The sequence below is a fragment of the Dipodomys spectabilis genome, unplaced genomic scaffold (assembly GCF_019054845.1).
Source record: "Dipodomys spectabilis isolate Male_0828 unplaced genomic scaffold, ASM1905484v1 ptg000108l, whole genome shotgun sequence".
NCBI lineage: Eukaryota > Metazoa > Chordata > Mammalia > Rodentia > Heteromyidae > Dipodomys > Dipodomys spectabilis.
This window is the reverse complement of record NW_024870785.1, coordinates 11,045,991-11,072,983: the sequence shown is the minus strand read 5'-3', so window position 1 is coordinate 11,072,983 and position 26,993 is coordinate 11,045,991. Positions and strand designations below refer to the sequence as shown.

The following is a 26,993-nucleotide window of genomic DNA, read 5'->3' as shown; positions in this document are numbered from 1 at the left end:
CTTTGGTCCACTCTCGCTTGTTTTAGGGTGCCCCCTCTGGGATGATCTCTGGGCATACAGCTGCTCTTAGGGTTTCTAGATAATGACCCCATTTGGCCATGGAACCTATCCAAAGGCATCTTGTCTCATGCCTGTTCTGCAGGAAAGGTTTCTTGGCTGTCTTAATTTAAAAAAAAAAAACACCTTGGCATTGAAAAACTACTTCTTGGGCTGGGGGCTTCGCTCAAATGACAGAGCACCTATAATATTTAATCAGAGATTAACCATTAGAAGTATTCTGTGTGTATATATCTATTTAAAATGGATATACTATCAAAGCTGAACTGCCATGCCATCGGTCTCAACTTCTCTGAAAGAACAACCAACATGTGTGCCATAATTTGCACCACACTAGTTTACGATTCCACAGCTCCGTTCCTCCCTACCTCCCTCCCATCCACCCACCCCCCAGCTTTCTTTGTGTCTTATTTTATTGTGTTTTATTTTATTGCAGGGTGGTTTACAGAGGGCTTATAGTCACATAAGTAATGTAACGAGTACATTTCTTGTCAAACATTGTTACCTCCTCCCTCGTTTTCTTCCACTTTCCCTCTCCCCAGAATCCTCTCTCCACCCTCTTTCTTTAAACACAGGGCTGGGAACGAGGCCCAGTGGAGGAATGTTTGCTCCATCCCCAGCTCTGCCAAAAGTAATACTATTTTTAAAGTTCTTTATCTAATCTGCAACCTAATAGATGTTAATTTTTTTTCCCCCTCAGAAGTAGTAAGTGAAGACTTCTCAGCCCTGAGAAATCTGAGTTTTCCCCAAGTTTTATGGGACCTGGCTAATTCCTTATCCCCTAAACCAAGAGCTCTTCCATTCAGATCACAGAATGTCATTTGTGACCAGCATTCCTGGCGATGGCCCGTGGATCCCTGTTTTTCTGGGCCACCCTTGAGGAATGCCCACACACACACACACACACACAGACACACACACATACACATCTGTGTTCTAGACAATGGCTGGGCTAGGCTTTCAGAGTTCAGACATGGGACTCAGCTTTGGGAACCACACTTGACCTTGACCTTGAGTCAGCTCCACCCTGCTGAGACACACTTATTCCCATACACTCTAGATGAGACCATGAAAATTAGAACTTCATAATCCTTCAGCAATAAAATCAACTACCTGGGGGTTTGGGTAGAATTCTCTTCATAGCTAACAGATGGCATGTCTCCTCGCTGCAGGATTTTCTGTCCCTTAAGGGTCAAACTGAAAGATGCTATACTTTTTCCCTCCTCTTCCTCCTTCCCCTTCCCCTTCCCCTTCCCCTTCCTCCTCTTCCTCTGCCACCGCCTCCTCCTCCTCCTCCTCCTCCTCCTCCTCCTCCCCCCCTCCTCGTCCCCCTCCTCCTCCTCGTCCTCCTCCTCCTCCTCCTCCCCCTCTTCTTCCTCCTCCTCCTGAGGTCATTTCAATAAACATTCTTTTAGATGATCAGATGCACATGGGCATCGTGCCTTTGTGTTCCTCCCCTAAGTATCCTAAGTATCCTGTTTGCGTGTTAGAGTCCTGTATAATTTATCATGTTATATATTATGAAAGAAAATGTGTCGTTTGTCTCTGAGCTTGGCTTACCTCATTTAACATGATTTGTTGTAGGTCCATCCATTTCCCTGAAAATAATAATATTGTTCTTCCTAATCGCCGTGTAAAACTTCATTGTATATAGATAGGTACCACATTTGAGGGAGGGGGGAATCCACTCATCTATGCTAGGGCATCTGGGTTGTTTCCACAACTTGGCTATTGTGCAGCAATGAACGTGGGTGTGCAGGTGTCTTTAAGTGTCCTGGGACACTAGACTCTTGATATCGAGGGAATAAACAGGTGCTAAGTGCTGTCTCTGGGGGCCCACACTGAGTCAGGATGAGGCCCTCCTGAGACCTGGCCCTGCGTCCTCTCCACCCCACCCCACACCATGAAGAGCCGTCACTGTCACATACCCCGGAGTCCATGGGAAGGAAGGCCCTGCGCCATGGTCTCAAGTTCTACAGTGCCAAAAGTGGGTGGCCAGTGCTCAGAGACCCCAACAACACGCACCCACAGGTGGATGCCACCGGGGTCATTCAGCGAAGAGGGCAGGGATTGAGGAAGTCAAGGCAGCAAACTGTACCTCCTGCAGAGCATGGCCAATTGAACCCTGCTGGGGCAGGGGGTGGGGGGTCAGTCCTGGCCAAGGAGCTGAGCAGAAGATTGAAGAGGTGAGCGCCCCAGTTGTGGGAGGAAATGCAGGTGGGGAGGAAGACGGCGCTGAGCTGTAATGCCCACGTAAGGAGATTACACTGGAGCTCCGTGCTGGAAGCTTCACCCCACAGCTGTGACCTTCTCCTTTTCCACCCATCCCTTGCAAGTGTGGACTCTGCGGAAGGTAGGTGCGCAGCAGGCTTTCTGGAATGCACAGCAAAGTGGCCACAGGGGGCATAGAAGCAGGGGAGCGGAGGGCGGGGCTTCCTGTGTGCAGGGAACAGGGGGAGGGTTTGGTTGGTAATCCAAGTACTCTACTGTTCTTCCCCCCCTTCCCCGCCCCCGACTCCTCCCCGCACAAGTTGCATGGATTTTAGTTTGAAATAATGAAAAAGTGGTAGGAGATGAAGGATTTTATGATTTGGGGTTTTGTTTGTTTTTCCTCCAAAAGGCAAGATTTTACTTCTGCAGAAGTAAAATTACTTACTATACGAGTAAGCAATGATTTTTTTTTTTTTAAGGAGTTCAGTCAGTAGCCCAGACTGGCTTCCAATTTGCCATCCTCCTGTCTCCGCTTCCCAAGTACTGGGATTACAGGAGTGCACCTGAATAGGTGTTTGTAAACTAGTTTAGTATGATGCCTATTTCAGATTACTTCATCAGCCCATACATTACATGACAAGCACAGCCAATGGAGCAGGAAGAGGTTTGCGGACACATTGAACATGCTTTCCTTCACAGCCAGCCTCTGGGCACCCAGTGAGTGCTCAGTTTCCCCTCTGCCTGGCTTCCAGGAACCTACTTCCTCCATGAGTAGCTGGGCCCACACTGGATGCTCCATGGAAATGGAATCCAATGACTTGGGCTCTGCTCGGACTCTGCTCCTGGCGTAATTCCCAGGTTCATTCCTGCCGTAGCCTGGATCCCAAGTACTGCAGGGATTTACCCCAGCTTGCTTCCCTTTCTGGTTTTTAGCTAGCAGCACTGTTTCACACCCTTGTGTGTTGAAGTTGTTAAGCCTCAAAGGGGACTGCTAGTCATAGAATAACAGTTCTATATTTGTTTGTTTGCAGCGCTGGGAATTGCTTCATGCTTTGCTAAGTGCGTGCTTGGCTCTGCTACTTGAACCACACACCTGCAGCTTCTTTTTTTGCCTTTGGTTATTTTCAAGGTAGGGTATCACGCATGCCCCAATCTACCCGCACTGGGATCCTCCTACCTGTGTCTTCCTGTGTCAGTGGGGAACATAGCCACCAGCCACTGAGTCTAGATTGTGCTTCCCCTGTAGCTGAAATAGCAGATGTGCACTACCACGCCCAGCCATTGGTTAAAATGGAGTCTCTATCTCTCTTTCTTTATCTCTCTTCTCTCTCTCTGCCTGGGCTGGCTTCAAATCTCAATCTACCAATCTCTGCCTTGAGAGGCTTGGTTACAGGCTTGAGTCTCTGTGCTGGTCTCTATTTAACTCTTTGAATAACTGCCAGGCTTTCTTTTGACAGCTGCATGGAGCATAAAATGCAACTTCATGTTGTATTTCTACACTTGTAAGTGACTTAATGAAGCATCATTATGTGTGTATGTGTGTGTGTGTGTGCGCGCACGCACGTGCATGCCAATGCTAGGCTCGAACTCAGTGACTGGGCACTATCTCCGAGCTTTTTTGCTCAAGGTTAGCACTCTATCACTTGAGCCACAGCTCAATTAATTGGAGATAAGAGTCTCCCAGATTTTCTTGCCTAGGCTGACTTCAAACCATGCTCCTCAGATCTCAGTCTCCTCTCCTGAGTAGCTAGGATTACAGCATTTAGCCTGAAGCATTATTTTTTAAAAGTAAAATTTGCAAGTGCCTTTGATTGCTATCCACACAGAAAGCTGGCTTAGTAAAACTTTAGGATAATCCATAATATAGAATAATACGAAAACCACTACCAAAATAACAATGTGGATCCATAAGTATTCACAGAATAAGTAAGGAGAAAAAATTAAGTAGCTATAAAGCCTCAACTGCATAAATGATAAGGCTTTATCTATGTGTTTATATCAGAATATCCTCTTTCCCTGTGGGAATTGGGATGGATGGTAGGACTTTGAATTTTCTCATCTTTGGTTCTGATTCTTTCATAGATACACATGTCTTTTCTTTGCTAAGATTTAAGCCATAGGTTGAGTGAGGTAAGACAGGTGTCAAGGAAATTTTGTTTAGCATGTCATTTGAGGAAGACTTTAAAGACTTGTTAAAATGTTTGTCTTGTAGATCCACCATCTTGGTGGATGGACAATTCAAATACACTAAGATTAAATCTAGCTCATGGTATAAATACAAAGTTAGAAACATCAAGCTAGGTCTAGCACCTTGGCTCAACTGGTAAAATACCTGCCTTGCAAGTGCAGGGCCCTGAGTTCAAACCCCAGCAGTATATCACACACAGAGAAAAGTGTGTTGTTGTTGTTGTTTCTAAGACTATGCAATGACTATGAAGATCATATATTAGGCTCAAAATTAAAATTCAAAATGGTTTGTGACATATATAGTTTTCTGCTGTTGTTTTGGTGGTATTGGGGCTTGAACTCGGGGTCCCAAGCTTGCTTGGCTTGCTTGTTCATGGCTGGTGCTCTACCCGTTGAGCCATGCCTCTAGCATGGCCTTTTGATGATTTTGGAGATGGAGTCTCGCAGACTTTGGGGCCCTTAGAAGAGAACTTCAAGTGCTCAGAGGTCAGTTCGTGGGTATGAGGCACACAGTAGCACCTGCTTTACTTTCTTCCTGTCCCTTGCTTCCAAGATTTTATACTGCACATTCTAAGTCCCTCTTAGGATCTGAAACATTTGCAACCCAAACTGACAACCAAAACACTGTCCAGCCAGATTTGGAAGGTTAGTCTGTCTCTCTTCCTCCTCTCTCTGTGTCTTTCTCTGTGTCTCTGTCTCTCTCTGTGTGTATCTCTGTGTCTGTCTCCCTCTCTCTGTCTCTGTCTGTCTGTCTGTCTCTCTGTCTCTGTGTGTGTGTATGTGTGTCTCTCTCTGACCTACTTCTGTAAGCTCAAATGCTGAACTAATCCCCTTCAGTCCCATGGTTCCCTGCTCTAAACCACAAGGCCCAGCGGGCTAAGGCCATTTATGACCGGGCGACCTCAGCTTGCCCTTCAAGCTGCTCCCGGACAGTGCAGCAGCGGTGAGGCCCAGCATGGACCCGGCCCCGGGCGCTCCTGCCACACACTGGTGGGCACACTGTTCTGTCACTCACCCTTCGCAGCAAACCTGAGCAGCTCCCGGATCACGCCCTACAGACAGACACCCTACATCAGGACTCCGGCTCCACCGGCCTGGAACCCAATCCCTGGGCCTGTGATGGCGGCCACACAGTGTGTGGGAGCCTGGGGCTGTGGCTCTCGGCAATAGCAGGCTCCCTTGTGATCTCTGGTCTCTAGGGACAGTCCTCTGTCCCTTGGTCACCCTCAGGTCTCAGGCACTGTGCTGTGCCCCACACGCGGCTCTAGATCTGTCCAGCCCACAAGCTCCCGCAGCTCCATGATGGCCCCTGCCTAGAAGAGACACCCCCTCTCCCAGATGTCCCCAAAGTCACCTCCTCCCACAGGGCAGCCCCGCCACGTGCGCCTCTCATGAAATGTTCACGCCACTGACCGCAAAATCTCTCTGTTCAGGAGCTCATTTGTTTGCATCTTGTTCTTTCTTTCTTTCTTTTTGTTGGTCCTGGGGCCTGAACTCTGGGCCTGGGTGCTGTCTCTCAGCTCTTCAGCTCAAGGCAAGCGCTCTACCACTTGAGCCACAGCACCACTTCTGGCTTTTTCTGTTTCTGTGGTGTTGAGGAATTGAACCCAGGGCCTCAAGCCTGCAAGGCAAGCGCTCTACCACTGAGCCACCTTCCCAGCGCATTTGTTTAAATCTTAAGGTGGCTTCCTCTTTGAGGTATAGATTTAAATATATATATATATATATATATATATATATATATATATATATAATTGTTTGGTACTGGTACTGGGGCTTGAACTCATGGCCTCATGCTCTCACTCAACTTGCTTACGGCTAGCACTCCATCATTTGAGCCACCCTTCCAGTTCCAATTGAAGAAGGCGTCTTGGAGACTTTTCTGCCCAGACTGGCTTCAAACTGTGAGCCTCCAGATCTCAGCCTCCTGAGAAGCTAAAGTTATAGGTGTGTGCCACCAGCGCCCGGCTTCAGAACTTCCCCCCCCCCCCTTAATCTTTAAGTAGTTTTACAAAGGGGTCAGAACATGGATTAAACCCACAGGACTGACAGGCTGCTCCCTGCCTTGCCCCGCCCCCTGGTCTTCCATCCCCATCAATGGACCACAAACTGTCTCCATCCTCCCTCCCCCAAGAACTCTATCATCTCTCCCCTCCCCTTCCCCATCACCAATCCCAGCTCCTTCTCCTTCCTCAGCAGGGGCCACGGCCTCACCACATTGCCTGAATCAGGGCCCCCATCACAGCTTCTCACAATCTTTCTCCATTGCTACTGTTGCCACTCACAGGCCTCGCGCCTTGCTGGTTTACCTCACTACATGTCTGACCTTGGGCTAAGGGCATGTTGTGCAAGATCTCTTATAATTCCCCCTAACAACCGGGTAAAGGCTAACTTTAAGATATCCACTTGACAGATGATCAAACAAAGCTTCAGAGTCTCTCCACCCAGAGTCTGCACTTTTCACCACGAGGTGGCGCTGTTCTCCCAACTCTTTGGGGATGGGGCTTTTCAATTCTCTGACTTTTGTCTTCACTGCAGCAGTGCACCCAGAAGGGAAGGCCTTGGAAATTTTTCAACTATAGTATCCATTACCACAGTGTTTTCCATTGTGGAAACCCCACAGAACTGACCCCGGGCTACAAAGATTGATTATAAATAAGGATGTCTGTCTGCTGCCAAAACCCAGTTAAACCTATTCCAGTTTCTTGTTGACTAATCTAGCACCTTGTAATAAATCAAAGGTCAGAAATGAATCACATCTGCTTCATCCTATACCACAACAGAAAGAAGAGAAACACCTGCTTAGAAAGAGTGAGGCCCTGAGTTCAAATAGTACAAAAAAAAAAGGGGGAGACCAGCTGGGTAAAAAGTTAATGAGAACTCCAGAGACTCCATCCCAATGAATAAGTTGGGCTTGGTAGGGTATGCCTATCATCCCAGCTCTATGAGGCATTGGAAGGAGGATCTTGATCCAGGCTGACCTTGACACAAACATGACACCTTACTTGAAAAATAAGGAAAGCAAAAAGGGGGGTTGGAGTGTGACTCAAGCGGTAGAGTGCCTTCCTAGCAGGTATGAGGTCCTGAGATCATAACTCACTATGGGGAAGAAAAGGAAGGAAGGAAGAAAAAGGAAGGACAGATGGATGGACTGGCTTTTCTCAGTTCTCCTTTCTTTCATTTTCTTTCAGCTTCATCTTGGGTCAAAGATGTGCGATCAGACCTTTCTAGTTAATGTGTTTGGCTCCTGTGACAAATGTTTCAAGCAGAGGGCCCTGAGACCTGTTTTCAAGAAATCTCAGCAACTCAACTACTGTTCAACATGCGCAGAAATTGTAAGTACCACTTTAAAAACATTTGAAGTTGCCTGTCTTAAACCAATATGTAAGGGAAGTCTTTTTAACCCCCAGAGCTGTTCTGCTCAAGGCTAGTGCTCAACCACTCTGAGCCACAGCTCCACTTCTAGTTTCTGGTAGTTAATTGGGGATGAGAGACTCACACTTTCCTGCTCAGGCTGGCTTTGATCCATGATCCTCAGATCTCAGCCTCCTGAGTAGCTAGGCTCACTGGCATGAGTCACCAATGCCCGGCTTAACTTTTTAGGAACTAAAATTAAATTCTAGCAGTTTATTTTCCAAAATACTCACTATAGGGCTGGGCACCAGTGGCTCACACCTATAATCCTAGCTACTCAGGAGGCTGAGATCTAAGGATCAGGGTTCAAAGCCAGCCAGGGTAGGAAAGGCCTTTGAGACTCATCCCCAATTAACCATCAGAAAACTGGAAGTGGTTCTGTGGCTCAAGTGGTAGAGCTCTGGCCTTGAGCTGAAGAGCTGAGGGACAGTGCCCAGGCCCAGAGTTCAAGCTCCATGACCAACAACAGAAAATACTCACCATGGAAGTCCTCACCAAAGGTGGCTATGCACAGGTGTCAGGTCTTGCAGCAAGTGTCCATAGCATGGCCAAAGCCTGAAGAATCAGTCCTAGCTCAGAGGATTTGCAAAGCTGTGCTGGGCAGTATGACGTCCCCACCTAGTGAAAGTCCAGACCCATGGGAGGTGCCATTCCAGCCCAGATCTCCACAAGCAGGGGGAGTCCTGAACCCTGACACCCCACAGTGGTACAGGAGCCACGGGTCTAAGGAGATGTTGTCAGGATGCTGCCTTGCCCTGGGCCTTCCAAGATGACCTCAGGAAGATAGCATGTCACCCATAATGTAGTTTCTCATTTAAAGACACACGTGTGGATTGCTCAAGGGTATTTGGCAGCCTACATGATGCTAATGCCTGGATTCTAGACCTGTCATATGGGCCTGTCTCTCCCGGCCTCTCCGGGTACCACGCTCCGCCCAGGTGCCAGGGCCTGGGAGAGGGGCGGGGTGGTCGGGGGCGTGGTCAGCTCTCATAGCCACGCCCACCTCCACTGCATCATCGCGGAGGGCGGGGCCCGGGCTGTCATTCAGGGTCATTGGCAGCTCTTGCTGCGCCCGCCCGTCTCGGTTCCCCGCCCGCCCGCCCGCCGGCTCCCCCCCCCCCCCCCCATCTCCCCCGGCCTGCATCCCGGTTTCTGTCTTTCTCTCCCCGCTGCTCCCGGGAACGTGAAGATGGCCACGGATGGGCTGCACGAGACCGAGACGCTGGCGTCGCTGAAGAGCGAGGCCGAGAGCCTCAAGGGCAAGCTGGAGGAGGAGCGGGCCAAGCTGCACGACGTGGAGCGTGAGTGGCGGGAACGGGGAGGGGGGGAGGGGAGGGAGGTCACGGGGTTACGGAGCATCCCCCGCCATGCAGGACCACCCCACCCCCGCCCCGGGCGAGGGGTACCGGGGTGCCGATGGCCGAGCCGCCGCCGCGGGGGCCCTGGTGGGCGCGGCCTAGGACGAACGTGTCATCATCCCTGGGCGGTCTGTCCCCTTCCCCCACCCCCTCCTCGGGCGGTCTGTCCTTCCTGGCTTTGGCTTTTGCCAGATGGAGACTGGTTGAAGAGCTCGCGGCTGGGGGTGGAAAGCGGGGTGCACAGGCGCTGGATGGGGGGAAGGGCGATCCAGGAGCAAATGCACCCAGTTTGCTTTTTTGGGGGGTGCGGGGAGGCTGTTGGAGCAGCTTTGGGCTCCATGCGGTGTCAGGTACATTTAGATGATCCGCGGGTGGGAAAGGAGGAGGCTGCCCACGCCATCAGCTTTGCCCACCCTCTCCCACGGCAGCTGTGCCTCTTCTGGGCACAGCTCCTCATTACATGTGCCAAAGAGCACTTGGGGGGCGGGGGGGACTCCTAGCATTCGATTTCTTTGCAAATAACAAGACCTGAATCCAGCCTTCGGCTGCTCTCCCCTCCCCAGCTCGTATGATTTAGAAATGCGTCTAGTCGTAAGTCACCATAAACCTCCACAGCGCACGAAGCCGACTGGGAGTTGCCTGTCTTACATAACAAGAGCCAGGACAGCCGAGCCCCTGGCTGAGCTGCACTGGCTCCCTCACGAGGGACCTGGATCCTCTGCCTGCCTCCTTCCTGTCTCAGAGCCTGGGCATCGGCCCCATGACCACAGCAGGCTTGCCACAGCTCCTAAGGTTATCTCTGTATCCGAGGCGAGAAGAAGGAGACATTTGTCTGTTTGCTTCCTTCTTATCAGGAAAGCGAGTTATCCCACAACTTTCCTACACCCAAGATTGGTTGGTTTTGCGCTCTGTCAAGGCCAGAACTAAGGCTACGCCACCCATTGCCAGGAAGCCTGGGAAAGGAAGCGCTCAAGAAGAGGGTATGGGGACTGAGAGGTGACTCTGAGCAGACCATCTCATTTCCCTTTGCAAATCCCTGCAGTCCGCAAGTATCCATGCTGATACAGGATGTGGGGTGTTAGTGTCTCTCTGCAGTCGGTCATCTGCTTTTACCCTTTGACCGATGAGGAAACTGAGGCTGGAGATGAGGTTGAAGCACTTGGTGAAGGATTCCCGCTCATCTGCTGGGATTGCAACTGGCCCAGGGCCTCACCCACCAAAGCGAGTCCAGAAACTCCCTCCCCACACAGTCTGCATGAGGGGCATCTTTGTTCTTTTGTTGGTGGTGTTGTTCTGGGCCTGGGCACTGGTCCCTCAGCTCTTCAGCTCAAGGTGAGTGCTCGACCACTTGAGCCACAGCGCCACTTCCAGTTTTCTGGTGGTTAATTAGAGATAAGAGTCTCACGGACTTTCCTGGCTGGGCTGGATTTGAACTGTGATCCTCAGCTCTCAGCCTCCTGAGTAGCTAGGATGACAGGCGTGAGCCACCAGCGCCCGGCTCTCATCCCTCCCCTCCTAGCTTCTTCACTTAAGGCTGGTGCTCTACCACTTGAGTCATGTCTCCACTTCTGGCTTTTTTTTTTTTCTGGTTAAGTGGGAGTGAGAGTCTCACAGACTTTTCTGCTCAGGCTGGTTTTGAAGCCCAACCCTCAGATTCCACCTTCCCGAGTAGCTAGGGTTACAGGCGTGAGTCACTGGTCCTGGCTCATGTCATTTATTCATATTCAAGTATGGAGCACCATGTGTGGGCGACCTCAGTGGGAGGATTTTAGAGCCCACAGGTCCCAAGTGTTCCTTTATCACCGCGCGTCGTCATGGTGGCCTCTCCAGGAGAGGCAAGTGACTGACATACACAACGTTACCGTTACCGCGGCTGGTATGTCACAGAGCCAGGCCTGAGCATCCGAGGCCAGAGTCAGGATCGCAACTACCCAGCTCCAGTCTCGATTTCTAAGGGAGCTCTGACCAAGGCAGCAGCCCTGAAATCCTGCCACTTACCATACAACAGGATTTCCTGACACGTTACTGTGCTAGTGGTAGAAACCAGTCGCTGTGACCATTTCTTTGTTCTAGCCTATTCGAGGGATGATCTATGGATCTATTAGAAGGCAAAGGAGACGCCACATCTGTGCTGGAAGCCAAAATCCCTCAAAAACAAACAAAAAACACATGCAGAGCACAGTCAGCTCTTGCTGACATTTGTGTTCGGGGAATTCTTTGCGTCTGGGGTTGCAAGGTTTGGCAGATGGAAACAGGATGCAGTGGGCTGGAGGAGAATCTGCCTGTTCATCGCTGAGACATCTTCACAGCCAATTTACATAAGGAAGGCTTTGATTTAGTCAGGGAGCCTTTTTTAAAAAAACAAAAATAAAAAGTAAAAAACAGGGACATGAAAAAGCTGTAGTTCTCCAAGGCCTGGGTGGCTCACGCCTGTAATCCTAGCTATTCAGAAGGCTGAGATCTGAGGATCCAGGTTCAGAGCCAACCCAGACACAAGAGTCTGGGAGACTCTTATCTCCATGCACCAGCAAAAAGCCCGAAGTGGATAGCTGTGGCTCAAGTGGTTGAGCACCAGCCTTGTCCCCAGTCCTGTACAAGGCATGGGAAACAGTTGGATCCAGTACCTGCTGTCAAACAATATGGCCGTTGGGAGAGTGTTCTTAAAGTGAGCTTTCCCAGTGAGGAGAAAGTGGTAGAAACAAGGATAAAAGTCCCAGCCTGATGCCGGGCGCTGGTGGCTCACGCCTGTAATCCTAGCTACTCAGGAGGCTGAGATCTGAGGATCTCGGTTCAAAGCCAGCCCGGGCAGGAGAGACCTTGAGACTCCTATCTCCAATAAACCACCAGAAAACCGGAAGTGGCGCTGTAGCTCAAGTGGTAGAGCGCTCGCCTTGAGCTGAAGAGCTGAGGGACAGCGCCCAGGCCCAGAGTTCAAGCCCCATGACCGACCAAAAAAAAAAAAAAAGTCCCAGCCTGGCTCTTTGTAAGTCACTCTTGGAGTCACCGGAGCCCCAGTGGGGTGAAGAGCGGTTCCCTCTAGCCACCCGCCCTGTCCACCTCTCAGAATTCTGTGCTGTGCTTGAGAAATACAAGGTGATCTTGGTAATCCTTTGGTCCCTGCAATAGGAAGTACTTGGGAAATAAAATCCCTAAGCTCTTAACCACCAGCAGAGAATGGCTGCTGATCTAAGAGTGCCTGCCAAGCGTAGGAGACCCAAGCAATGGCTCAGAGGCCCCTGGGCACCTCCCGCTCCTCACTGGGCCAGCTGGGGGCTCACAGCCTAGGTCTGGGTGCGGGAACTAATCTGGCATTGTCCTTCCAGTGCACCAGGTGGCAGAGCGGGTGGAGGCCCTGGGCCAGTTTGTCATGAAGACCAGAAGGACCCTTAAAGGCCACGGGAACAAAGTCCTGTGCATGGACTGGTGCAAGGACAAACGGAGAATCGTGAGCTCCTCGCAGGTACGCCTGGTTCTGATTGGCCACTTATTTATTGGAGGGGCGGTTCTGGGATTTGAATTCAAGACTTCACTCTAGCTGGGCTGGCACTCATCACTGAAGCCACGCCTACTCACTATGCCCCCTTATATAAACTGGATGGCAAGTACATGCCACCATGCCCGGCTAATTTGTTTAGAGGGGAATCTCACTTAGCTCTTTTTCTAGGGCTAATCTCAAACCACCGTCTTCCTGATCACCACCTGAGTAGTTGAGATTATAGGCATAAACCACCATGCCTGGCTCAGAATCATTTCTTGCAGAGCATACTAAAAAGTATTACTTGTGATGAAACTTTTGAGTTTATTAAGCAATGCTAGTGATCCAGCCCAGTGCCTTACCCATGCTAGCCACTTGAGGACAAGATGGTTAAGATTCCACCACTGGGCACCCGTGGCTCACGCCTGTAATCCTAGCTACTCAGGAGGCTGAGATCTGAGGATCACAGTTTAAAGCCAGCCCAGACAGGAAAGTCCATGAGGCTCTTACCTCCCATAAACTACTCACAGCATGGAAGTGGCGCTGTGGCTCAAGGGCTAGAGCACTAGCCTTGAGCAAAAAGCTCGGGATAGTGCCCAGGCCCAGAGTTCAAGCCCCAGGCAGGACTGGCAAAAAAAGAAGGGAGTCAGGCCTGCTCTGTGCCTCCTCCTCTGCACCCCAGAGGAGTCAGGAAGGACTAGAAGACTCTAGAACAGACTTTGACTCATCTGCAGCCTTCTCCCTTCAAAGCAGATGAGTCATCCTCACAGAGTGGGCTTGAGGCCGTGGGCGGAAGCACAATCTTTCCAGGTACGCAGGCAGCTGCCATATATATCTGTGCAGGTGGAAGGATCACGTGTAGTTTGATGAGATGCCAGAGTGGGGGGGGTGGGGGCGGGAGAGCCGGGGGAACGGGCAGGCAGTGAGGCAGAGGAAGCTGCGGATGCATCACCGAGATATTGCCCCGTTCAGTGAGCAAGGGCTCAGGGTTACAGGGTTGGAGCTCCTTCTCTGCAAGCCTTACGTAGGTAACACCATGTGTCAAGTTTAGCTATGTAGTCAGAAATTAAGACCAACCAAGCACAGTCATAACTCATGCCTGTAATCCCAGCTACTTGGGAAGCCGAGCTTGGGAGGATTATCATTTGAGACTAACTTGGGCAAAATGTTAGACCCCTCTCAACCAATAAGATAGATACAAGCCTGTCACCCGGCTAGAGGATTGTGGTCTAGACAGACCCCAGTCACAAATATGAGACCCCCCTCTAAAATAGAGCAGAAATAAAGGGCAAAGGACCTGGCTCAAGTGGTAGAGCACCTGCCTAGCAACTTTGAAGCCCTGAGTTCAAACCCAAGGACCACTAGGGGGGAAAAAAAGAAAAGGTAGTTATCAGCCCTTATACCTATAATCCTAGCTACTCAAGGGGCTGAGATTAAAGCCAGCCCAGTCAGACACACCTGAGAGACTCTTATTTCCAAACAACCAGCAAAAAGCCAGAAGTAGTAGATCTATCATCATCCTTCAGTAAAAATTGCCACGTGAGAGGACGAGGCCGTGAGTTCAAGCCCCCATACTGCTCAGTAACTGCCTCTCAGTCTCCTTTCTCCAAGAATAGATGGGAGGTTGTTGAACCTCCAGGAACCCCACTGCCTCTTCCCTTCCCGTGCCCAGCTGGACACAGCTGTAGACCCCACAACAGTGAGGACAGATTTCCAGCATTTGAACTGTGTGCTCTCTTCTCTTCTTCCTACAGGATGGTAAGGTGATCGTGTGGGATTCCTTCACCACTAACAAGGTGAGACTCCAGCCTAGCTTCCGGATCCTCTCCCCCAGCTCCCCTCCAGGTCCCCTTGGAATTGGTCACCCAACCACTAGGACTGGAAACCCCTCCCCCCCCCCCCCCCACCGCAACCCCCAGGATCATTTATTCCTCCTTGGAGATTAAGTCCCCACCCTGAGCAGTACCTAGGACCACCACAGAGGGCGCTAATTCACTACTTTGCGTCTGAGCCATCACCAAAAAAACCAAAATCTCCAGATCTTGGTTCCAAGCCAGCCCAGACAGAAAAATCTGAGAGAATCTGCAATCAACCAGCAAAATGCTGGACTGGAGACACGGCTCCAGTGAGCTTCCAGCTGAGCAAACAAGCAATAAGTGGGAGGCCTTGAGTTCAAACCTCAGTATTGCAAAGAGAAACAAACTATTAACTCACATTAAGGAAGAAGCAAAAGCCAGGTGCTGGTGGCTCATACCTGTAATCCTAGCTACACAGGGGGCTGAGATCTGAGGGTCGCAGTTCGAAGCCAGCCCAGGCAGGAAAGTCTGTGAGACTCTTATCTCCAGTTAACCACCAGAAAACTGGAAGTGGCACTGTGGCTCCAGTAGTAGAGTTCTTGCTGGAGCTGAGGGACAGTGCCCAGGCCCAGAGTTCAAGCCCCATGACCAACAAAAGAAAGGAAGGAAGGAAGGAAGGAAAGAAGGAAGGAAGGAAGGAGGGAAAGAAGGAAGGAAGGAAGGAGGGAAAAAAGTAAAATAATGTTTTTGTTTGGGGGGATGTTTTCTTTTTGCTAGTGGAGTGGGTGACGTAAAACTTGGCTGATAATGAGGGACAAAGTCTCCTCCATCTAAAGCCCACCTTTATCCCTCCCTGCTTCCAATGTGGAGCTCCGCCATAGTCCATGGTTAGTCTGGTGCTTTGATTCTGCAAAAGTCAAGTGCTGGGACTTGGGTAGCCGTGTGTGTCGCTCACCTGGACCGTGCTGTGTTGCAGGAGCACGCCGTCACCATGCCCTGCACGTGGGTCATGGCATGTGCGTACGCCCCGTCAGGATGCGCCATCGCCTGCGGGTAAGCTGTCTACACCTCCCCTCAGTCATAGAACTCTGCACCAGTGGCCTAAAGCAGCAAACCCAGGGCAACTGGTCAGTTTTTATTTACTTGTGAAACAAAATGTCCAGTTCCTCTCTGAGCCTCTTCCATCATTATCTTCATTACAAACTGACTAGAGAGTTCCATCCCCAGCATTCCTTATTATGCATGTGCAGATATTCTAAAATCCAACAATTCTGGACATCTGAAACACTTCTGGCCCCAAAGCCCTTCTCATACCAATACGCACCACAATACTCACCAAAACTTCAGCATTTAGAAGCAATATCTCAAACTCAGAATTCATGACACTCTCTAGAACAGCTGACCAAGGTCTCTTGTCCCGAACAGCATTGTTTGCCATAGCCAAGATATGGAATCAACTCAGATGCCCCTCAGTGGATGAATGGATCAAGGAAACATGGCATATATACACAATGGAATTCTACTCATTCGTCAGAATGATATTGTACCATTCGTAAGGAAATTGAAAGACTTGGAAAAAAATTATATTAAGCAAAATAAGCCAGACCCAAAGAAACAGTGGTTGCATTTGTGGTGACTAGAATGTGCCTATAAAGCTACAAGTAAGCACACTGGATGTTTAAAAAAATAAACTGGGACATGATACATTATTCATGTCTCTACATAGTCACATTGTGAGATCAAAGGAGGATATTCATAGGGGTGGATCACAGAGGTTCAATAGCTATGTGCATATCATCATATAAAATACGGGGGGCTGGGAAGGTGGCTCAGTGGAAGAGCTGCTTGCCTCGCATGCATGAGGCCCTGGGTTCGATTCCTCACCACCACATAAGCAGAAAAAGCTGGAACTGGTGCTGTGGCTCAAGTGGTAGAGCACTAGCCTTGAGCTGAAGAGCTGAGGGACAGCGCCCAGGCCCAGAGTTCAAGCCCCACGACCAACAAAAATAATAATAATAATAATATTTTATGAAATCAACTCCAAGAAATGGAAGCAAAAGACTTCTGTTGTGGTCGTGTGGTGGTGGGTTTTGTCTTTTCCTTTTGTCATGTTAATTCATTTGTCTTTGGGAGGGTAAGTGGGGCGCACAGAAATGGAGGGACAAAGGGTGAACAAATACAGCAGTGACACTAGACACTATGTGGAAAATGAACTATATACCTGTGGGTGGGGGTGGGAGAGAAAAACTGGGAAAGAGCAAGGGAAGGGGTGACATGGTTCAGAAAGAATACTTGTTACCTGACTCATAGAACTGTAACCCCTCTGTACGTCACCTCTACAATAACAATATTTTTTTTAAAAAAAGAATAGGTTAAAAGTGGATGTGGCGGCTCATACCTGAATTCCTAGCAATTCAGGAGACTGACATTGGGAGGATTCTGGTTTGAAGCCAGGCTAGACCCCATTTCTCCCCCCAAAAAAAGTCTACAAGAGACCTCAATCAATAAAAAGCAGGGTACAGTGGCACATGCCTGCCATCCGAGCTATAGGGAAAGCATACTAGGAGGATCATGGTCCAGACTGACTCAGACAAAAAGTAAGACCCAACTTTTTCTTTTTTTTTTTTTTGGTCCGGTTGTGGGGCCTGAACTCTGGGCCTGGGCGCTGTCCCTCAGCTCTTCAGCTCAAGGCTAGGGCCCTACCACTTGAGCCACAGCGCCACTTCCGGCTTTTTTCTTTTTGCTCATGTTGTGCTGAGGAATCGAACCCAGGGCCTCAGGCATGCAAGGCAAGCGCTCTACCACTGAGCCAACTTCCCAGCCCAGACCCAACTTTTTCTAAAAGAACAAAACCAAAGGTGGTAGGGAAGTGTGGCTCAGGTGGTAAAGCACCTGCCAAGCAAGCACAAGGCTCTTGAGTTCAAACCCCACTACCACTCAAAAAAAAAAAAAAAAAGATTGTATTTTAGATTTTTTTTTTTGGGGTCCGGTCATGGGGCCTGAACTCTGGGCCTGGGCGCTGGCCCTCAGCTCTTCAGCTCAAGGCTAGCGCTCTACCGCTTGAGCCACAAAACTACTTCTGGCTTTTTCTGCTTCTGTGGTACTGAGGAATCAAACCCAGGGCCTCATGCATGCAAGGCACGCACTCTACCACTGAGCCACCTTCCCAACCCCAGATTTAAAGATCTTAAGACGGATACAACAACTAAATGCAAGGTGTGGGCCTTCCTTGGACCCTGGATCCTGAGGACAATTGAAGACTGAATGTGGGTAGCGTATTACATGATATGGAAAGTTTGTTCATTTTCTCAGATGTGATTAAAAAAAATTCTATGCCAGGCGCCAGTGGCTCACACCTGTAATCCTATCTACTCAGGAGGCTGAGATCTGAGGATCACAGTTCAAAGCCAGCCCAGGCAGGAAAGTCCATGAGACTCTTATCTCCAATAAACCACCAGAAAACTGGAAGTGGTGCTTTGGCTCAAGTGGTAGAGTGCTAGCCTTGAGCTGAAGAGCTGAGGGACAGCGCCCAGGCCCAGAGTTCAAGACTGACCAAAAAAAAAAAAATCTATTAGGAAAATGTTCTTATTTTTAGGAGAGAGAGAAATTTGCAAGTCAATTTACTTAGAAGTTCCAGATTTGCTCCCCCGGCTATGACAAAATGGGGATCTAAGAGAAGGAATTTCTGGCGGGGGTGGGGGGTTCAATTTTACTTTGGTGTCAGAAGTCTTCAAAGTAAAAGCTGGAGGGTAATGTGGGCGGCGAGGGGGGGGTCACAATAGCAGGCGTTTTCTTGCTAAAGAAAAACTTGCAAGATGTGGAGGAATGTGAAAGTCACTTGGGTGAACCCCGATACTCTCTCTTCTCGCACCAGGGGTTTGGACAACAAGTGCTCCGTGTACCCGCTGACATTTGACAAAAATGAGAACATGGCTGCCAAGAAAAAGTCGGTTGCGATGCACACCAACTACCTATCGGCCTGCAGCTTCACCAACTCAGACATGCAGGTACACAAGCCCCGTGAGGCGGGCCACCCCTGCTCAGCCGTGGAGCTGGGGCGCTCTAACACTTGAGCCACCAGTTCCACTTCCAGTTTTCTGGTGGTTAATTAGAAATGAGTCTCATGGAGGGGCTGGGAAGGAAGTTGGCTCAGTGGTAGAGTGCTTGCCTTGCATGCATGAGGTCCGGGTTTGATTCCTCAGTACCACAGAAGCAGAAAAAAGCCGGAAGTGGTTTTGTGGCTCAAGTGGTAGAGCGCTCTCCTTGAGCTGAGGGACAATACCCAGGCCCAGAGTTCAGGCCCCACCATCAACAAAACAAAAAAAGTCTCACGGACTTTCTGCCCAAGCTGGCTTCAAACTATGATCCTCAGATCGCAGCCTCCTGAGTAGCTAGGATTACAGGCATAAGCCACAAGCTTGGAATCTCAAAATTGTCTGGTTGGTTCCCAGCCTTATGTTGCTTAGATGGTCAGTTGGGTTTTTTATTGACCTCGGGACAGTATAACACAGTGACAAGAAAGTGAGCCCCGTCCTAGAATTCTTTTTGACTCAGACACAGCAAATTATGTTCAGCTCCATGGTTTGTGTGCTCATTAAGTTCTCTTTCTGTTATTTTACTTACACTTTTGTGATTTTTTTCATTAGTTCTCTTTTTTGGCATTTTATTTTGGGTGTGAATGTGCATGAGTTTGTGATCATGCACATGTCAGCTGGAGAAAGTTCTATGCAACAGATGTTCATGGAACTTCACCTGCGTGCCAGGCAGGTGTGAGCCCTGCAAGTATGTGTGTGTGTGTGTGTGTGTGTGTGTAAAAGAAAGACAAAACCAACAGACCTCCCTTGACCCTCCCTCTCCTTCTTCCTGGCCAGATCCTCACGGCCAGCGGCGATGGGACGTGCGCCCTGTGGGACGTGGAGAGCGGGCAGCTTCTGCAGAGTTTTCACGGGCACGCGGCTGATGTCCTGTGCCTGGATCTCGCCCCCTCCGAAACCGGAAACACCTTCGTGTCTGGGGTAAAGACCCGAGGCAAAACCTCTAGGGGCCCTCGGTCCACCAGGGAACCATGTCCAGGCTTGCTTGTATTTGACATCCATAAACGCAGAGTTCCCATCTGAGAGCTTTAGACATGAGCCATGGCCACTGAGTCGATGCTGGGGCGGCTGCAGCCAACGCAGCGCTTGGGCAACACCTGAATGCCATTCGGCCATCTGGAGCTTCACCTGCATGCATCCTGCTTAACTACACTGGGCTGGGGTGGTGGTTGTGGCCGTCCTGGGGCTTGAACTCAAGGCCTCTAGCTCTCACTTGAGTTTTTGGGTTGTTGTTTTTTTTACCACTTGAGCCACACCTCTATGTTTGACCTTTGGGTTGTTAATTAGAGATCAGAGTCTCTCAGGTTGGTCTGCCTCAGCTGGCTTTGAAACTCCATCCTCAGCCCTCAGCCTCCTGAGTAGCTAGGAAAACAGGCCTGAGCCACCAGCACCTGTATTTTAAAAAAAAAAACAAAAAACCAAAACGTATTTTAACACTGTATTTTTAAAACGATCACCTATCACTGCTGGTTATAGTGTGTCTTTTCCAGCACTGTGCACCTTTCAGTTCGATTGGGGGACACTCCCAATTTCCTTGTCCAGGGACATGCTCAGGGTAGCACACCCCACAGGGGGCCTTCCCCGAGATGGACCCCTTCCCCCCACCCCTGCCCCCACCACTTGGACAGTTCTGAGACACTGCGTCTTCTGTCTGATTATTAGGAGAACACATTTTGTTACTCAAACTTGATTAACGGGGAATTCATGCAAATGCGTGGCGGGCGAAGGTAGGAAGGCGGCATTACCATTCTCTAGGTCACACTGGCGGCTCAGCGCAGCTCCTTGGCAGATAATGCGGCAGAAGCCTGGGAGGCGACTTTGCCAATGCCCCCAGCTAATCAAGGACTCCCTTGCCATGCCAGCTTTGCCGTCTGGGCTTGGGGAGGTGGTTAGAAAGTCAAAGGCAAGGAAGGAAAACAAAGGCAAGGGAAAGGCCCAGGAGCAGGTGAAAGAAAAAATGTGGCCGAGCCCTGGTGGCTCACGCCTGTAATCCCAGCTATTCAGAGGCTGAGCTCTGAGGATTGTGATTCAAAGCCAGCCTGGACAGGAAAGTCCGTGAGACTCTGATCTCCAATAAACCACTAGAAAACCAGAAATGACGCTGTGGCTCAAGTAAGTGGTAGAGCGCTCGCCTTGAGCTGAAGAGCTGAGGGACAGTGCCCAGGCCCCATGAAAACCAAACTCAGGCCCTCAGTTCAAGCCCCACAACTGAAAAAATAAAAAAGTGGGAAGGAGGGAAAGGTGCACACTCCCTTGCAGCCCACAAGTGAGTTCCAGCGTCATCATGGTGGATGGGTCGGGCTAGTCCCACTCGCGTGCATGGGACCTCGCGCCTCCTCCACAGACAGTCCTCACAGCGACTGTGACGCTGGGACCTTCTCTTGCAGGGATGCGACAAGAAAGCCATGGTGTGGGACATGCGCTCCGGCCAGTGTGTGCAAGCATTTGAAACGCACGAGTCTGATGTCAACAGCGTCCGGTCAGTGAGTAGCCAGTCCACAGGGCTTCCTGTCCTGTGGCTTTCCCCGGGCTGGGGGTGTCCTCAGCCCTGGAACCCACACACTGCCCCTCCTATCCAGACGAAGCAAACTAGATAAAACACAAATGGTTTATTTCAGCTGCTGCTGAGTGCCAGGAGATGAAGGAACAAAGATCCGATGGGCTCTCTGATAAGTGGCATTTACATAGAAGCCAGAGACTAGGCACCAGAGCTCACACCTGTAATCCTAGCTACTCAGGAGGCTGAGATCTGAGGATCACAGTTCAAAGCCAGCCCGAGCAGGAAAGTCCATGAAACTCTTATCTCCAATAAACCACCAGAAAACTGGTGCTGTGGCTCAAGTGGTAGAGCGCTAGCCTTGAGCTGAAGAGCTGAGGGACAGCGCCCAGGCCCAGAGTTCAAGCCCCAGGACCCACAAAAACAAACAAACAAAAAAACGACAATGTCCCATTTCCTGCTCAGCAACACTACAAGGCCAGAAATCAGTGTCCCCTGCCTTTAGAACACTAGGGACGTCTTGGCCTGTCATTTAGCCTCCTCTCCAGCTTCTGTGTGTCCCGGTATTCCTGGAACTGGGGGCTGTGATGCGGAGGGCTAGGGTGGGACCCGCTTCCCAGGGTTCTGATGACACTAAGGAGGGCAGGGCCACCTCACCTGACCTGCCTCCCTCCCACTCTCTCTCCAGGTACTACCCCAGCGGAGACGCCTTTGCTTCCGGGTCAGATGATGCCACAGTATGTGTCTACGTTACACGCGCTTTATCTGTGTGAACTAGGGAGCTGCTAACTTCATTTTATATTTTTTAATTAATTTTTTTCTGGTGGTAACAGAAATAATGGGTACCAAGTGAAGGAAATCGGGGTATAAATGACTTCTCATTTCCCTGCCCAAGAAAAATCATGATTAAACAAAAGCTTGTCTTTTAGGCAAGCGCTAGTGGCACTAGTAATCCTAGCCACTCAGGTGGCTGAGATATGAGGATCTCACTTCCAAGCCAGCCTGAGCAGTAAAGTCCATGAGATGCTAATCTCCAGGTAACTACAAAAATTCACAAGTGTTGCCTGTGGCTCAAGTGGTATAGCACCAACTTTGAGCAAAAAAGGAAGAGACAATATCTAGGCCCTGAGTTCAAGCACTAGTACTGGCAGAAAAGAAAATGGATAACCATGGAAATCATTTTTTGAATATTATTTAAAAATATGAACAAGTTGGACCCCAGTGGCTCACGTTTGTAATCCTAGCTACTCAGGAGGCTGAGATCTGAGGGTCATGGTTCGAAGCCAGCATTGGAAGAAAAGTCCCCATGAGACTCTTACCTCCAATTAACCACTCAAAACTGGAAGTGGAGCTGTGGCTCAAGTGGTAGAGTACTAGCCTTAAGCAAAAAGAGCCCAAGGACAGTGCCCAGGCCCTGAGTTCAAGCCCTATAACTGACCAAAAAAAATCATATATATATATATATATTTATTTATTTATTTATTTATGAGCAAATGCTTATAATGTTAATAGAAATAATAATGATGACTGGGAAGGTGGCTCAGTAGTAGAGTGCTTGCCTCACATACATGAGGTCCTGGGTTCGATTCCTCAGCACCACATAAAGAGAAAAATCCAGAAGTGGGCGCTGTGACTCAAGTGGTAGAGTGCTAGCCTTGAGCTGAAGAGCTGAGGGACAGCGCCCAGGCCCAGAGTTCAAGCTTCATGACCGACAAAAAAAAAAATAAAAAAGAAAATGATGAGATTTAAGAAATAAAACAATAATTAAAAAAAGAAATAATAATGAAACATATACTTAATATTGGAACAAAGTCTCACAGAGTTTCCTGCCTGGGCTGGCTTTAAACTGCGAACCTCAGATCTCAGCCTCCTGAGTAGCTGGGATTACAGCGCTCAGCTGGAGGTGTCTTGCATTTCTGCATTTCTGTATTTTCTACATTGACCAAGATCTTTTTTTTTTTTTTTTTTGGGTCCGGTCGTGGGGCCTGAACTCTGGGCCTGGGCGCTGTCCCTCAGCTCTTCAGCTCAAGGCTAGCGCTCTACCACTTGGGCCACAGCGCCACTTCCAGCTTTTTTCTTTTTGCTTATGTGGTGCTGAAGAATAGAACCCAGGGCCTCGAGCATGCAAGGCAAGCGCTCTACCACTGAGCCACCTTCCCAGACCCTTGACCATGATCTTCATGGGAGAGGAGAGGGAGGTTCATGGAGGTGAACAGGAGTGGGGTAGATCACAGGTCCCCCAATGCACCGGGACCACCCCGGTCACGTCCCGCGGGCTGGGGCTCAGGGGTCTCTGCCCCTTTGTCTGTTTCTTTGCACCCCCAGTGCCGCCTGTATGACCTGCGGGCAGACAGGGAGGTGGCCATCTATTCCAAGGAGAGTATCATCTTCGGAGCGTCCAGCGTGGACTTCTCCCTCAGTGGTAAGATTTATTCCAGAAACTTCTCCCGCACTGTAAGATGGGACCTGAGGGCAATCAGCTGTCTGCCAGTAAACTTCCGATGGGCAAAGAGGGCAAAGTCACGCATGTCTGGTTTGGCTCCGGGCCACCCCTCCATCCTGGCGCATTCACAGTGGGGGAATGAAGGCCATGTCCGTCCAGGCAAGGCCCGGCCAGGAGGTCATGGCTGCCAAGCTCTGGTCATCTCTTCCCCAGTCTCCCTTCCCCTCCATCACCAAAGGGAGTGGCGTGAGGCTCCTGCCCCTCTGCTCACAGCTGGGAATGTGGGGGGGGGTGTTAGCAAAAGCCAGGACAGGCCAAGGAGGGCACAACTCTGTGCCCCCCTACTCTGAGTCTTTGCACGTGGTGATTCTCAATTTGTCTGCCCAGAAAACTCTACTCCTGCTCAGCCCTCCAAAGCCAACCCAAATGGCCCGTTGGTTTTACCTCTGAGAATTCACGTTGTGTAAGTTCCTAACTACTGAAAGGTTAAAAAATGGTACAGTGGTTGAGCTCCTCAGGAGGCTGAGATCTGAGGATCACAGTTCAAAGCCAACCCCAGCAAGAAACTCCATGAGCCTCTCATCTCCAATAAACCACCAGAAAACCAGAAGTGGTTTTGAGCTGTGGTTCAAGTGGTAGAGCGCTGGCCTTGAACTAAAGAGCTGAGGGACAGTGCCCAGGCCTAGAGTTCAAGCCCTACGACCAACAACAACAACAAATAATGATAATAATGGCACAGTGCCCTCGAGTGCCTATAAACCTTTCCATCATGGCTACAGTGACTTCCTCCTCCCCGCCCCACATCCTCCACTGTGCTTTGTCCTCTCTGAATTCCAAGAAAGGGCGCCTGGCATACAGTGGGGCTACATCACTGTTGATGAGTGAATGAGCTGGCCAGTGAGTCTTGGGGGAAGGAAGGAAAGAAGGAAGGAAGGAAGGAAGGAAGGAAGGAAGGACTTAGTAACCACCTGTCTTCTGCCACTAGGCCGCCTGCTCTTCGCGGGCTACAACGACTACACCATCAATGTGTGGGATGTCCTCAAGGGCTCCCGGGTCTCCATCCTGTTTGGCCATGAGAACCGAGTGAGCACTCTAAGAGTCTCGCCAGACGGGACAGCTTTCTGCTCGGGATCCTGGGATCATACCCTGAGGGTGAGAGATGTTTCTGTTTCTTCTCCTGGGTGTCTATATTGTCCTGAGATCTGGGTGTCTTTTTTTTTTTTTGGTCCGGTCGTGGGGCCTGACCTCTGGGCCTGGGCACTGTCCCTCAGCTCTTCAGCTCAAGGCTAGCGCTCTACCACTTGAGGCACAGCGACACTTCCGGCTTTTTTTTTTCTGCTTATGTGGTGCTGAGGAATCGAACCCAGGGCCTCAAGCATGCAAGGCGAGTGCTCTACCACTGAGCCACCTTCCCAGCCCAGATCTGGGTGTCTTTAGGAAAAATGGATGCATGGATTTTGGTGAAGTTCCTGAGACAGAGGAGAAATGCTCCCAAGGCCCCAGGTGCCCGGGAGGTGGTTAACGAGGAGGGAGGAGGGGGCGAATAGAGTGTTTTCATCTCTTTAAACTCAAGTCTGGCCAGGCCTGAGTAGTTCACACCTGTAAATCCTAGCTACTCAGGAGGCTGAGATCTGAGGATGGGAGTCTGAAGCCAGGCAGGGCAGAAAAGTCTATGAAACTCTTCTACAGCACAAATCTAGAAGTGGAGCCATGGCTCAAGTGGTAGAACACTAGCCTTGAGCAACAACAAAGCGTAGGGACAGCACCAAGGCCCCAGTACCAGGAAGAAGAAGAGGAGGACGAAGAGGAGGAAAAGGGGGGGGGGACAAAACACTCAAGTCTTACTGGCTGCTGACTGCTGATCTCTTTGTGTCTTCACAGGTATGGGCTTAATCACAGCGCACGGAGCGCACAGGCCGACAGACATGCCGAATCGTCACCTGTAAATAGCTTCCACAGGGATGTAGGCTTCCCTGTGATTTTAGGGAGCAGCCCCATACATAGCTCAGCATTCACTAGGGCTACCACCCCAAGTACCCTAAGGACTCTGTGTTAGCTGCCAGCACTACAGGAATGCCTTCTGGGGCAGGATTTTCACTTGAAACACTTTGTAAGGTTTGTTTTTTTTTTAAGGTTATTCTGAAATATTAGTCTCTACTGGTTCTGTTACCAGCAGAACTCAGCATTGAAAGGATTCCATCCATCTGCTGCCACTGGTGGCTCACGCCTGTAATCCTAGCTACTCAGGAGGCTGAGATCTGAGGATCACGGTTCAAAGCCAGCCCGAGCAGGAAAGTCCACAAGACTCTTATTTCCAATTAACCACCAAAACAGACAGAAGTGGAGCTGTGGTTCAAAGTGGTAGAATGCTAGCCTTGAGCAGAAAGCTTAGGGACAGTGCCCAGGGTCCTGAATTCGAGTCTCAGGGCTGGCACCAAGGACAAACACACACATACACACACAAAAGTTTGTATTGTAAAAGTTTTATCTTTTTCAGCCACTTGTTCTGTGGTGTTTTTCAGATAAAACTTTTGTGTGTGTGTGTGTGTGTGTGTGTGTGTGTGTGTGTGTGTGTGTGTGTGTGTGTGTGAATTATTCTGGATGAAGCAGAAGGTGGTGTAAAATGGGCAGGATGTACAACTCAGAGATCCTGGAAGAGCGTGAAATAGCTTTTTGTGGCTCAGACCCAGAATTGCGCTCATGGGGGGGCTGAGCTCTTTGGGGCTCAAATGCTTCTGAGAGCCCAAAGCCTTTCCATGAGGGAGATCAGGACAGTAGCGCATTTACAAACTGAGAGGGGCAGTATTGGAAACACTGGAGCTGCATCTACAGAAATTATATTTGTGTGTTTTGCACTGCATTTATAAGTTATATAGACAAGATCGATGTGTAGGACTTGAATAATAATGTCTTTGTTATCAAAAAGATATTTTGTCTTTATTTGAAACTCACCAATTCCTTCTGGAAAATACCAGAATGTTTTGTTTTTTTTTTTATCAGAACCCTTCTGTTCCTATTTTTGTTCTTTCTATATCCTTCTTTCTCTATTTTTATTTAGAGGTGTACAGGTTTATTCTGTGTGTGTAGGGGGGGGTGTCAGTCCTGGGGCTTGAACTGAGGGCCTGGGCATTACCCCTAAGCTTCTTTTGCCCAAGGCTAGCAGTCTTACCATTTGAGCCACACCTCCACTTTTGGCTTTTTGGTGGTTAATTGGAAGATAAGTGTCTCGTGGACTTTCCTACCCAGGCTCCTGAGTCTCTAGGATTACAGGCATGAGCCACTGGTGCCCAGCTAGAGATTTCTTCTTTAAGAGAACTCATAAAGATGCTGTGTAATTGGGTGCAGTGGTACACATTTGGAGTCCCAGCAAATGCTCGCCTTGAGCTGAAGAGCGGAGGGACAGCGCCCGAGCCCAGAGTTCAAGCCCCACGACCGACCAAAAAAAAAAAAAATACCCAATG

At 49.7% G+C, this 26,993-nt stretch overlaps 1 protein-coding gene across 1 annotated transcript; it reads left to right on the top strand.

Annotated features, from left to right (window-relative positions):
• The first annotated feature begins 8,995 nt into the window (after positions 1 to 8,995).
• Gnb5 (G protein subunit beta 5) lies at positions 8,996 to 25,799 on the top strand. Its single transcript, XM_042687724.1, has 11 exons — positions 8,996 to 9,170; positions 12,551 to 12,687; positions 14,457 to 14,498; positions 15,475 to 15,551; positions 18,373 to 18,505; positions 19,370 to 19,513; positions 20,980 to 21,071; positions 21,778 to 21,826; positions 23,415 to 23,511; positions 24,518 to 24,684; positions 25,414 to 25,799. Exons 1-11 carry the CDS (start codon positions 9,059 to 9,061, stop codon positions 25,423 to 25,425), a joined length of 1,062 nt encoding a protein of 353 aa, XP_042543658.1. The 5' UTR covers positions 8,996 to 9,058; the 3' UTR covers positions 25,426 to 25,799.
• The last annotated feature ends 1,194 nt before the right edge of the window (positions 25,800 to 26,993 follow it).

Excerpts from the sequence above, each read along its gene's own strand:
- Gnb5 (XM_042687724.1), top strand. The coding sequence starts at position 9,059 with ATGGCCACGGATGGGCTGCACGAGACCGAGACGCTGGCGTCGCTGAAG. Across the intron at positions 18,506-19,369 it reads TCACCAACTCAGACATGCAG|ATCCTCACGGCCAGCGGCGA; the intron begins GTACACAAGCCC and ends CTTCCTGGCCAG. Across the intron at positions 21,827-23,414 it reads CCGGGTCAGATGATGCCACA|TGCCGCCTGTATGACCTGCG; the intron begins GTATGTGTCTAC and ends TTGCACCCCCAG.